The following is an 11,924-nucleotide window of genomic DNA, read 5'->3' on the forward strand; positions in this document are numbered from 1 at the left end:
GATGGACCACTGGTCTGATCCAGCCGGGCTCTTCTGAGGTTCTGGAGGTGAGCACTGCCATTAGCAGAGCAGATCTACAAGCTACAACCAGAGGGTGAACCCAGCACCACACCAGAATCCAGGGAAGCTGACAGTACCTGCCCCGACGTAGTCCACAGCTTTAGCAGCCTTGACAGCCGCCTCTCCGAGTTTTCTTCTTACGTCAAGTTTAATTCCTGGCTAGGAACAAATGAGGCAGTGTTCTGATTACACGGAGCAGCATTCTGTGCTTGCCGCGTTACCTACCTAGGGGCAAAAATGGATGCTAAAATGTTGTCTAGGCTTTGGACATGGTTCTACAGGCTACATTTCAATGTACGACCATCCACATAAAACTAGACTCATGGAGAAGGCGTACCTAACTGGACTCGGCAACTCCCGAACTCTGTCAAAATAAAATAAAACCATTAATCCAATAAAAGTCTTTAACATATGATGTTGAAGCCTAAGAAATCAGCTGCAGGGGCCTGCAGACTGCAGCTGCTGGACAGTCATGACATCAGAGCAATGGAGAAGTCCCTGTTAGTATTCAGTAAAACAGGGTTCCCCAACACGGCGCCCTGGGCACTGTGGAACCCAGCAGTACTTCCCAAATTGCCCCTGAGCTTTTCAGAAAACGGGCTGTCCTTGAAAAAGAGCAGTTTCTGTCAAGAGCTCTCTCAGCCCCACCCACCTCACAGGGTGTCTGTTGTGGGGAGGGGAAGGGAAAGGAGTTTGTCAGCCGCTCTGAGACAACTTCGGGTAGTGAAGGGCGGGGTATAAATCCAATCTGTTCTTCTTCTTATTATTATTCAAGGTGTGAGCTTTTGTGTGGCACCTTTAAGACCAACGAAGTTTTACTCAAGGTGTGAGCTTTTGTGTGCGTGCACACAAAAGCTCAAACTTGAATAAAACTTTGGACTCTAACTTTGTTCTAATTCCTAGGGATAATCACCTGAAAAATATTAACTACAACTCGGAAACTGCCAAGCTTGCCTGATGTCGTATTGGCCATGGTATCTGTTCATGGTTATTAATTTTATGAAACAACAGATGCTGGTAAATTAAATTTTCTTGAACTTTTTGTTCCACCCTACATCTCTGGTCAGAAATTAAGCTCCCCAGCACTGACTGGAATGTATACATCCCTTGTAAAACAGAAAAAAAACACAGCCTTCTATGAACAATGTTCTTGTTTTCCTTGCTTCTAACTTCCTGTTTCTTGGGGTGGGGGTTTCTATTCCACACATTTTTTGTTCCCTCTAGTGGCTGACTCGATATTACACCGGCTTATGTCTAGCTGCAGCACATCACCATGCAGATTTAAACTGTGGGTGTTTATACCAGACGTAAACCAATGTAATATCGAATTGACCACTAGAGGGAGGAAAAAATCTGCGGAACAGAACCCTGAAGAAACAGGAACTTACAAAGCAAGGGAAATGAGAATACAGAAAAGCCCTAAGTGATGTACTAGAAGAAGAAGAAGAGATTGGATTTATACCCCGCCCTTCACTACCCAAAGGAGTCACAGAGCGGCTTACAAAGTCAAATACCTTTATTTAATACCTCCTTTCCCTTCCCCTCCCTACAACAGACACCCTGTGAGGTAGGTGGGGCTGAGAGAGCTCTTGACAGAAACTGCTCTTTTTCAAGGACAGCCCGTTTTCTGAAAAGCTCAGGGGCAATTTGGGAAGTACTGCTGGGTTCCACAGTGCCCAGGGCGCCGTGTTGGGGAACCCTGTTTTACTGAATACTAACAGGGACTTCTCCATTGCTCTGATGTCATGACTGTCCAGCAGCTGCAGTCTGCAGGCCCCTGCAGCTGATTTCTTAGGCTTCAACATCATATGTTAAAGACTTTTATTGGATTAATGGTTTTATTTCTTGGAAAACTAACAGTGCTATCCTAGGCAGCGTTATTCCAGTCTAAGCCCATCAATTTCAAAGGGTTTAGACTAAAGGAACCCTGGCTGGGATTGTGCTAGATGCTGGGTGTCTCCCCCCAAAAAACAAAGACTGTGTCGGTCCCTCAGAAACATCAGTATTCAGGAACTCAATGATGAATTCTAGGGAACTCGAAAGCTCGCTTGCTGTTTTGTGTGATTTTGCTTGGTCCTAATAAAAAGGTGTATTATACAACTAGGGTTTTTTTAAATTACGCTATTCATTACAGTGGGGTTCTGTAACTGGGTCTCCAGAGAGGTAGTTAAACCTTAAAAAAGCAAATGTGGGGCAGGGGAGGGGCTCTGTTTTGAATAGGGGCTGAAACGTGTGTGTATGGGGGGGCTATTCCCCCCCCCCCGTATTTTTATTTTTTTTTAAATAGACATCAGGAAACCTAAAGAGCTCTTACCTCCAGTATGGGGAAAATATACATAGAGATATATAATAGAAATGCCCTTTTACTCTACCAGACCTAATGAAAGCTCAGAGGTTTTTTACTGGTCAGACCCACCTTTTCTTACAGTGCCTCTCCACACAGCTGCTTTTGAAGCTACCCACCAGAACATCCAATCACAGATCTCCCCCCAAAACCTAGCTGCACTCTCAGACAGCCAAGAACGCCACTGATAAACAAGCAGAACATGCTAGACCAATCTGCTTGGTGCTTCTAGGGAGACATGTTACATACTGCCTGGAAACAGGAGGATCCTGGGCTAGGGTGTAATTTTAAATTATATACAACTAAGAAAGAAATTCCTTGTTACGATGCTTTTCCATGTTTTGGGGTCTCTAAATCAGACAGCACATGGAAAAAGCAACCAAGGTTATGCTAATAAGAGAAGTAAAGGGGGGGGGGCTTTGCAAGTTCTTCAATTGTCTTTTCAGAAAATGGCCGCTTACCCCCGGAGCTTCCTCGATGATCTTCTGATGTCTTCTCTGTACGCTACAGTCTCTTTCAAACAGGTAGACCGCATTGCCGTGCTGATCACCAAACACTTGAACTTCTACATGCCTGTTGCAATTAAAAAAAAAATGATTGAAGGATCATGACAATCACAACCGTGTTCACCAACACAAACTGTTTATGATACAATGGAGCAACATGCAAAGAGCACATTGCTAAAGAAATGCTTATTGCTTGATAAGCCAGCATGCTTATCTGCCTTTTAAGTTTGGAAATTCCCCCTTTCCTCCTCTCCCTGACCTGAGACTTACACCCATTTGCTGCCCTCCGCCTCTGTGCATTCCCTTAAAGGGTTCCGTACGGGTAAGATTATTTGGTCACCTCGGATTATCGACAAATTTCTCTATCAACATGGCATCGTCGTTGAAAGACTTCTTTGCTTCTCTTCGGGCTGAGTCTAACTGCTCCTGAAACTCTTTTTCTGAGAAAGCAATTCTCATGCCCTAGGAAGGAACACAGCCGCTTTGTTACAAAAACGAGAAAAGGGACACTTACTGAGAGAGGGGGGAAAGCAACAGGGTCTCCCAAATCAAGCATGTTTACCGCTAAGGTAACCAGAGGAATTATTCATACAATTTATTAACTTCAAACCAGTTGCTACAGAGTGAGCTTGCAAAACAGAGAAAGTACAGAAGGCATCCCTGAGTACCTGACAAGGTCGCACAGGAGAAGGAGAGGTCGTTTTTATGGCTGTAATAGCAGAGTGGTTCAGGAAGGTGCTTTATAAAGGGAACAGGAATGTGGACCATACCACTGTGCATGCCAGCGGTCCCCAACGTGGCGCCCCGTGGGCACCAGGCTGCCCACTGACACCTTTCTTGGTGCCCACCAAATATTCTTAAAAAGTGGGCGGGGCAAGATGGGGCTCTCGTCCAGTAGGATTTTTGACTGGCCACTGAATAGCTGATACAGATTAAAATAACAGGTTGAGTGGCAGCTCCCAGGAGAGTGTTTAGTTTATTCTCTCATCCTTCTTTCCCAGTGTATTTTTTTTTAATTACCTCTCTCCCCTCTGCTCGTGCTTCCTCTGTGTATGTGGGCTCCACCTGCTACGGCAGCCAGTTTGTGACTGCACCCACCACCCTGGGTCAGAATTCCAAAGGTGCCCAGAGTAGGGGTGTGCACTCAGTATATATCAAACCATATTCTTCAGATATTTATTCGGTTACCAAAATAGCCGCTGTAATGATTCCTTGTTTTGATGTGTGTGTGCTCCTTTAAATGTTAGTTTGACTGCAGTAATGCAGCAAGGGGGATAGGGGGAGATGAGTGTGCTGTGATGGGTTGATGACTGAGAGTGTGGGAGGAGATGTTCTGAGAGGAATTTCTGTGTGTGTGTTTGATGAAAGAGTTCAGTGAGCGTTCTGTGTGTCTTTGGAGAGTGAAGTGTGAAAAGCTTAAAAGAGAGTCTGTGGAGAAGAGAGTGTCTTTAAGGAAAAGAAATAGGCTGTGTCTAAACTGTGTGATTAGACCAATGATATATCTTGTGTGGAAAAGTCAAAGAGTTTCGCTGGTTTGGCGTCTGAGAGACTGGTGTGACATCAAGCTTACTAGTTATATTTTACAAGTTCCTTTTTCCAGAAACCTATTTTGTTCTTATTTCAATAAATCCATTTTTGTTTAAATATCCCAGAATTCAATACAGTACTTCCTCAGGGTCACATAGTCCTCTGAAATGCCCAGACCCTGGGTTACATTACCAAAGGAGGGAGAGTTGGAATTTTAAATTCCTGGTGGCAGCAGAAATTAAAAAGAAAAACCATTTCCCCTGTAAGCAAGCACATCACGCAGTGTGAATTAAAGGAAACACAGGTCCGCCCAATAGGAAGGATGCCACAGCTGCGCCTGAATAAAAGCCGATATTATTCGGCTTTTAGTCGGGCACGGCTAGAAGGCATATTGAATTCACTCGCTGAGCTGCACAGCAGCTGCATGGAAAGGCTTAAAAAAAACCCCAGGAGAGCCCAAACGGGCTTGGAATGGTGCTGCTGAGGGAGGAAGAGGGAAGAAAGGCTCCTGCTTCCCCCCGTTTCTCCATGCAAAAACCACACTGGGGGGAGTTCTTTCCATGAGTTTGCTGTCCACGTCATGTGGCAAAATCGGGGAACCCAGATGTACCTCTTTAAAAATTGTTAACGTTTAGTTCGGTCCTCAGTGAGAAAGGCAGACTACAAATAAGCAAGATTCAAGTGGGGAGCGATGTTGGTCTGTAGCAGCAGAACAAAGTTCAAGTCCAGTGGCATCTTTAAGACCAACAAAGTTTAATTCTGTGTATAAGTTTATACTTTGAATAAAACTGTTGGGTCTTAAAAGGTGCCACTGGACTCAAAGTTTGTACTATAAGTAACTTGGCAACTGCAGTCTCATGCTGCCCCACTAGGTGGCATGATCTTCTCAATAAGTTTGGGCAGCAAACTAAGCAGAGACTTGATGGAACGACGTATGTCATGTTTGCTCCCTATCCTAAAAAGCAGGAGGGATTTGTGCTTGTGCAAAAGATCACTCGATGAACAGCAGTTACAGGAAACTTAAGGAGAATGACAAAAAGAAGCAGTGGTTCCAGATGTCGCACAGGCCCAGCAATCGTCACGTGACGTTCTGAGCATCTCTCGACCGGTGCACCAGATCTTTCAGCACCACTGTTTCTACATGAAAACTTGACATTGGCTGAGGAATACGTCCTTGTGTCCCTTACCTTTCCTCCACCACCACGAACAGCTTTGATCATTACAGGATACCCTATTCTTCTGGCGTGTTCCTTCAAGCAACCATCGGACTGGTCTTCCCCATGATAACCCTCCACGACCGGAACCCCAGCAGCAGCCATGATGGCCTTGGAAGTGCTTCAAAAGAAGGCGGCATGAGACTCAATGGCACTGAAAGCGGGAGCTTCTTATGTTCCTTTATCTCATCCCACAAAAAGCCATGCTTCGTTTTACCCGGGCAATCTACAACCCACCACAAATGTTATCATTTCCTTAAGCGGAAACCACTTCCCCATATGCCACACACACAGGCTAGGAAGTTCCGACTGGCCCACTAGAGCTCCCTAATAGGTGCAACAGGTGGCAGAAGAAAACAGTACACAAAGCTCACTGGGTTTTGTAGTTTATCTGTTTCATTTTCACCACGGCCACCATCATTCATTGCTGTTCTACTTTTTAAACGTGTCTTAGGTTTTGATAATGTTTAACAGAACAATACACACAGGGCTTTTTTTTGTAGAAAAAGCCCAGCAGGAACTCATTAGCATTATAGGCCACACCCAACAGCAGGAAAACATTAGCATATTAGGCCACACCTCTGACAGTGCAACTCATTGGCATATTAGGTCACACCCCCATGTTACCAGAGGTGTGCTCATCCAGCCACACCCACCTTTTGCTTCTTATTCTGTTTACCTTGTTTGTTGTCAAAACCCAGGGCTTTTTTGTAGCAGGGACTCCTTTGCATGTTAGGCCACACACCCCTAATGTAGCCAATCCTAATGAGTTTCTGCTGTTGGGTGTGGCCTATTATGCTAATGAGTTCCTGCTGGGCGTGGCCAACTTGGGAGCCAGCCGGAACGCCGTTTCTGTGCGTTCCTGCCCCAAAATAGCCCTGGATACACCATTTCAGAGGGTGGCCACGTCAGTCTGCAGGAGAACAGTCAGATTTGAGACCCAGTAGCACCTTAGAGGCCAACAAGATTTTCAGGGGACGAGCTTCAGGTGATAACAACTTGCTGGTGATGGCCCGGGGGAGGTTCGGCTGTCCTTGCCTATGGCCAGGGCCTTCTTGTTCCTGGCCCCAACATGGTGGAACTCTCTTTGGAGGCACTCCAAAGGGATCTGTCAAGGACAGGCGAGTGGGCGTCAATGTGGCAAATGGGGTTCAATGTGGCCAAGTGCAAGGTGATGCACATTGGAGCCAAAAATCCTAAATATAAATACATGTTGATGGGGTCCGAACTGGCAGAGACTGACCAAGAGAGAGATGTTGGAGTCGTGGTAGATAACTCACTGAAAATGTCGAGACAGTGTGTGACTGCAATAAAGAAGGCCAATGCTAGGCTGGGGATTATTAGGAAGGGAACTGAAAACAAATCAGCCAGTATCATAATGCCCCTGTATAAATCGATGGTGCGACCTCATTTGGAGTACTGTGTACAGTTCTGGTCACCACACCTCAAAGAGGATATTATAGCATTTGAAAAAGTGCAGAAAAGGGCAACTAGAATGATAAAAGGGTCCTATGAAGAAAGGTTAAAGCGCTTGGGGCTCTTTAGCTTGGAGAAACGACGGTGGAGGGGTGACATGATTGAGGTTTATAAGATTATGCATGGGAGACAGAAGGCAGAGAAAGAAGTCCTCTTCTCCTTTTCTCCCTTTCTCACAATACAAGAACTCGTGGGTGCTCAATGAAATTGCTGAGCAGTCAGGTTAGAACAGATAAAAGGAAGTACTTCTTCACCAAAAGAGTGATTAACATGTGGAATTCACTGCCACAGGAGGAGGAGGAGGCTACAAGCATGGACGGCTTCAAGAGGGAACTGGATAAACATATGGAGCAGAGGTCCATCGGTGGCTATTAGCCACAAGATCTAGATAGGAACTCTCAGGCTGGGGCAAGTGGTGTTCTGTATTCTTGGTGCTTGGGGGGGGGGCAACAGGGGGAGGGCTTCTAGTGTCCTGTCTCCACTGCTGGACCTCCTGATGGCACCTGGTGTTTCTGGCCACTGTGCGACAGAGTGTTGGACTGCATGGGCCTTTGGCTTGATCCGACATTGGCTTCTCATGTTCTTAACATCAGGGCCCTGTGGGATCTGATGCAATTCCGCAGTGCCTGTGAGGCAGAGATGTTCCCCCAGACTCTTAGTTGAGGGCAGCAATGGGCACGCTCTCTCTCTTTTTTTATAGCCCCCACATGCCCTTCCCGCCCTGCTGTGTGGGACAGTGGTGTGGCCGGCAAAGGAGGATTACTTTATTGCCATCTTGATTGGTTTCAATCTCTTTTATTTTTAGTAATCTTAACTATATATTAATTGTATTTTAAATGTCTGCAATGCTGTAAATTGCCCAGAGCCTGCTTGCAGGGTGGGCGATTCATAAGTTTAATAAATAATTCAAATAAATAAATTATAGCCTGAAAATTTTGTTGGTCCCAAAGGTGCGATGGGACTCGAAAGCAATGCACAGTTTTCTGGCAGTCCCATATGACAGGTACAGCTGTGAATCAAAATCAAATACCTCTTAATGCCCATGTCTCTAATGGCAGATGAAGGTGGTCCTATAAAGATGATTCCTTCTCTGCTGCAGAGTTCTGCAAACTCTGTGTTTTCAGACAGGAAGCCATAGCCTGGATGAATAGCCTAGAACAGGAAGTACCAATAACATATCATGTAAGACTTGACTGCTGCAACATGCCCCACATGGGGCTGCCATAAGAGACTGACCACAAGTTCAAATACAGCAACCGTCCAATGGACTTGGCTCACCAGAAGCACATTATGTTGGTTCCCCACAGCCTACCCTGGTTTCTAAGAGAGCCGCTATGGACTCAAATGTGGGAAATATGATTTAGCTAAGGGCTTACAGCATAGGTGATGCACTGTGCCAATTTATTTAACACTCACTGACTTATTTGCTAGCATCCTGCACCTATGTGTTCATTGGACTCGTGTCCCACTTTTTGACTAGAGCCCCCGAAGTGGCTCACACCATGTGTAAAATGCAAGAGACTCTGTCAGTACGAAATCTAAAAAAACCAATACTTTTAAATGAGAGAATTAAAAACCATTAAAAAAATCAATATACCTGTAAGAAGGGATTTATTTATTGACTTCATTTGTACCGTGCCTTTCTCGCCACTGGGGACATTAGCGGCTTATACCGTTCTCCTTACCTCCATTTTATCCTCACAACCTTGTGAGGTAGGTTAGGCTGAGAGTGTGACTGGCCCAAGGTCACCCAGTGAGCATCCATGGCAAAAGCAGAGATTTGAACCTGGGTCCCTCTGATACTAGTCCAACACTCTTAACCACTACACCACACTGGCTCTTGTTAAGGGGTACGGGCGGGGCAAACATACAGAAAAGGGGAATTCTAACACTCAGAAAAAAAGCATCAAAAATCTTTAAAATGCTTTGGTAAAGCTATAGAGACCGCGGACCTTAGAGACCAACAAGGTTTTGAGGGCATGAGTTTTCGAGAGTTGAAGCTCCCTTCGTCGGAGAACTCTGACTCAGGTGCCTGAGTTTATCCAGTGTGCAGATAGCTCTACAGCCACAAGGGGACTCATTAGGGCTGCCAAGCCGCGGCGGGGGATCCGTGCGTCTTCACAGGATCCCTGCCGCGAGGGACAGTGATACGCGTTGCACCGCCGTCGCCAGGATGTGACGCTACGCGTGGGCACTCCATGAAATTGCTGAGCGGTCAGGTTAGAACGGATAAAAGGAAGTCCTTCTTCACCCAAAGAGTGATTAACACTTGGAATTCACTGCCACAGGAAGTGGTGGTGGCTACAAGCATGGACGGCTTCAAAAGGGAATTAGATAAGCATATGGAGCAGAGGTCCATCAGTGGCTATTAGCCACAAGGTATAGATAGGGGCTCTGGGGCAAGGGATGCTCTGTGTTCTTGGTGCTGGGGGGGCAACAGTGGGAGGGCTTCTAATGTCCTGGCCCCACTGGTGGACCTCCTGATGGCACTGGTATTTCTGGCCACTGTGTGATACAGAGTGTTGGGCTGGATGGGCCTTTGGCCTGATCCAACATTGGCATCTCTTATGTTCTTATGTTTATGTTCTTATGCTCTGGCAACGGGACTCCAAACAGCCCTGTTGCCAGAGCGACGCTTAGCGTCACATCCTGGCGACGGCAGTGCAACGTGTATCACTGTCCCCCGTGGCAGGGATCCTGTGAAGATGCACGGATTCCCCGCCGCGGCTTGGCAGCCCTAGGACTCATCGCAAGGCCCCATTATGTATTTCTTTAAAACACTAACACGCGGCATTCACTTGGTCGAACTGATCCTTAAAACAGGACACAAAATAAAAGCAATTAAAAATACAAGCCAGGTTTAATTTAATTTAATTTAAAAAAAGAGTTCTCTATACCCAGAACCATCCCATGGTACAGTGAGCAAAAATCAACCAGAATGTTCAAGCCAAAAGAAAACAGCCTCGTAGGCCAGATATACAGACTTTAAAAAAAAACAAAAAAAACACCTTTCAGCTGCCAATGGAAGCAGAACAGAGATACAATCAGGTGGTTCTCATGTAGAAATGAATTAAGGAAGGTATATGCCATCTGGGAGATAAACTCCACAAAAACCAGGATGTGAAACAGCATCTCTCCTATTGACTTAAGTGCACAGGAAGAAGATATGGGGAAAAGTAGTCCAGATGAAGATGGGCAAGCTCTTTAAGAGGCAAGGGGGGGGGGGGGGGGGGGGGGACAAACAAGGAGGCAACCAGTTCTACCTTGTGGGAAATCCAAAAGAACACCTGGAATTCTCCAACATAAAAGAAACACCAGTCTTTGTAGCCGCTGACATGCCCTGCAAGGCCTGGATGCGATACTCTGCTTCATTTCTAAGGTCACCGGGTCTCCCTGCTATGGCAGGAGACTTCCCACTGATCCTCTCCACTACTTGCCACTGCTCCAAATAGTGGCAGGTGAAAAATAAAGACAAAAAAATTGCCGCAGCCTTTACACTAGCAAGTCACTTCAAGGTACGACCCGGAAGTGACAATGGGTACCTCTAGGAATCACTGGAAAATCTAAGGTAAATCATAGAGTTTAAGGCAATTCCTAGAGTTATCAAATGTCCCTTCCAGGCTGTAACTGGAAGTGATGTCAATTATGTCAGTGATGTTACCAATGTCACATGCCCCCCATGTCCCTGCTTCCAAGCCTCCCCTTGGCTGCCAGGCTTGGCCTGAAGACAATACTCATTCCTGTCAGCTAATACTGCCATGTGTTGGAATGTTCAGTCAAAGGGATGTTCAGTCAAATTCCACATCTTCAGGATGCCTCTTCAGCTGCAGTGGTATAAAACTCTTCACTGCAACATCTAATGTTACCTCTAAGAACTGGGCCGGCCAACAGAAATTTGACGTTGAAAGCAGAGGTCCATTCGGGGGGATCGCAGGGGAACGCAGTTCCCCCAGGTGAGGTGGGGGGGCCAGGCACACGACGAAGCCCCGCCCCCTGCTTCCGGCCGCCCCGCTTCCAGCCCTCATTCAGCCAGGAGGAGGCAGGAGAAGAGGGAGGGTAAGTTGCTTCCTCCCTGCCTCTCCCCACCCCTGCCTGCCTGGAGCCAGGGAGGGCCTTGGCGGGGCTTCCTCGCACTCCCGCCGGCCTTGCAGGTCCACCGCCGGGCCCCTGATGTCAGGGGGTGTGGCATATGCTAACGAGTTATGCTAATGAGTTCCCCTAGCTCTTTTTCTACGAAACGACCCCTGGTTGAAAGACCTTCCGCCCAGCTGACATTTATTTTAAAAATATACAAGCATATCAAGAGTTAGGTGGGAAACAGACTGAACATCTGTACCTGTGCAGCTGACTTCTTGGCCACTTGCATTATCTTCTCCATGGCCAAATAGCTCTGCTGGGAAGGCGCAGGGCCGATGGCGTACGCTTCATCTGCCTGCAGTGAGATGGGAGAGGTACATTTAAGCTCCACGGGAAACAATACAAAAGGAGATTCCACTATTTTCCACACAAAAAAAACATTTTTTGTAATCACAGAAATGACTAAAATGGTTAAATTGGCTGCAGTCACAGGCTCGGATCCCACGAATGAGTTCCATCATGCTGGTCTCTGCTGTGGAGCACTCTCTGCCTCTAGCACTTCCGTTTGCACACTGAAAAGCACTCATCGAGCACAAGAGGACGTTTTAGTGGAAGAGCAAGTGTCGCTGCAGAGGTTATTCAGTGTGCACGGGACTCGTTCACAGGACCCAAGCCAGCACACTCTGGAATTTTCTCTAAGCCACTTTGTAGGGAAGAGCG

General features: G+C 46.5%; 1 protein-coding gene across 1 annotated transcript in view; it reads right to left on the bottom strand.

The window, feature by feature from the left end:
* MCCC1 (methylcrotonoyl-CoA carboxylase 1) overlaps positions 1 to 11,924 on the bottom strand; it is a 44,053-nt gene that overhangs the window by 23,769 nt on the left and 8,360 nt on the right. The window contains exons 4-9 of the mRNA XM_015421907.1: positions 11,464 to 11,559; positions 8,158 to 8,279; positions 5,625 to 5,772; positions 3,251 to 3,372; positions 2,866 to 2,977; positions 138 to 219 (exon numbers count right to left, since the gene is read on the bottom strand). Coding sequence (XP_015277393.1) covers positions 138 to 219; positions 2,866 to 2,977; positions 3,251 to 3,372; positions 5,625 to 5,772; positions 8,158 to 8,279; positions 11,464 to 11,559 — 682 coding nt within the window. The remainder of the gene's footprint in view (positions 1 to 137; positions 220 to 2,865; positions 2,978 to 3,250; positions 3,373 to 5,624; positions 5,773 to 8,157; positions 8,280 to 11,463; positions 11,560 to 11,924) is intronic.

This window comes from Gekko japonicus, unplaced genomic scaffold (genome assembly GCF_001447785.1).
Source record: "Gekko japonicus isolate JY-2015 unplaced genomic scaffold, Gekko_japonicus_V1.1 scaffold842, whole genome shotgun sequence".
NCBI classification, from domain to species: Eukaryota; Metazoa; Chordata; class Lepidosauria; order Squamata; family Gekkonidae; genus Gekko; species Gekko japonicus.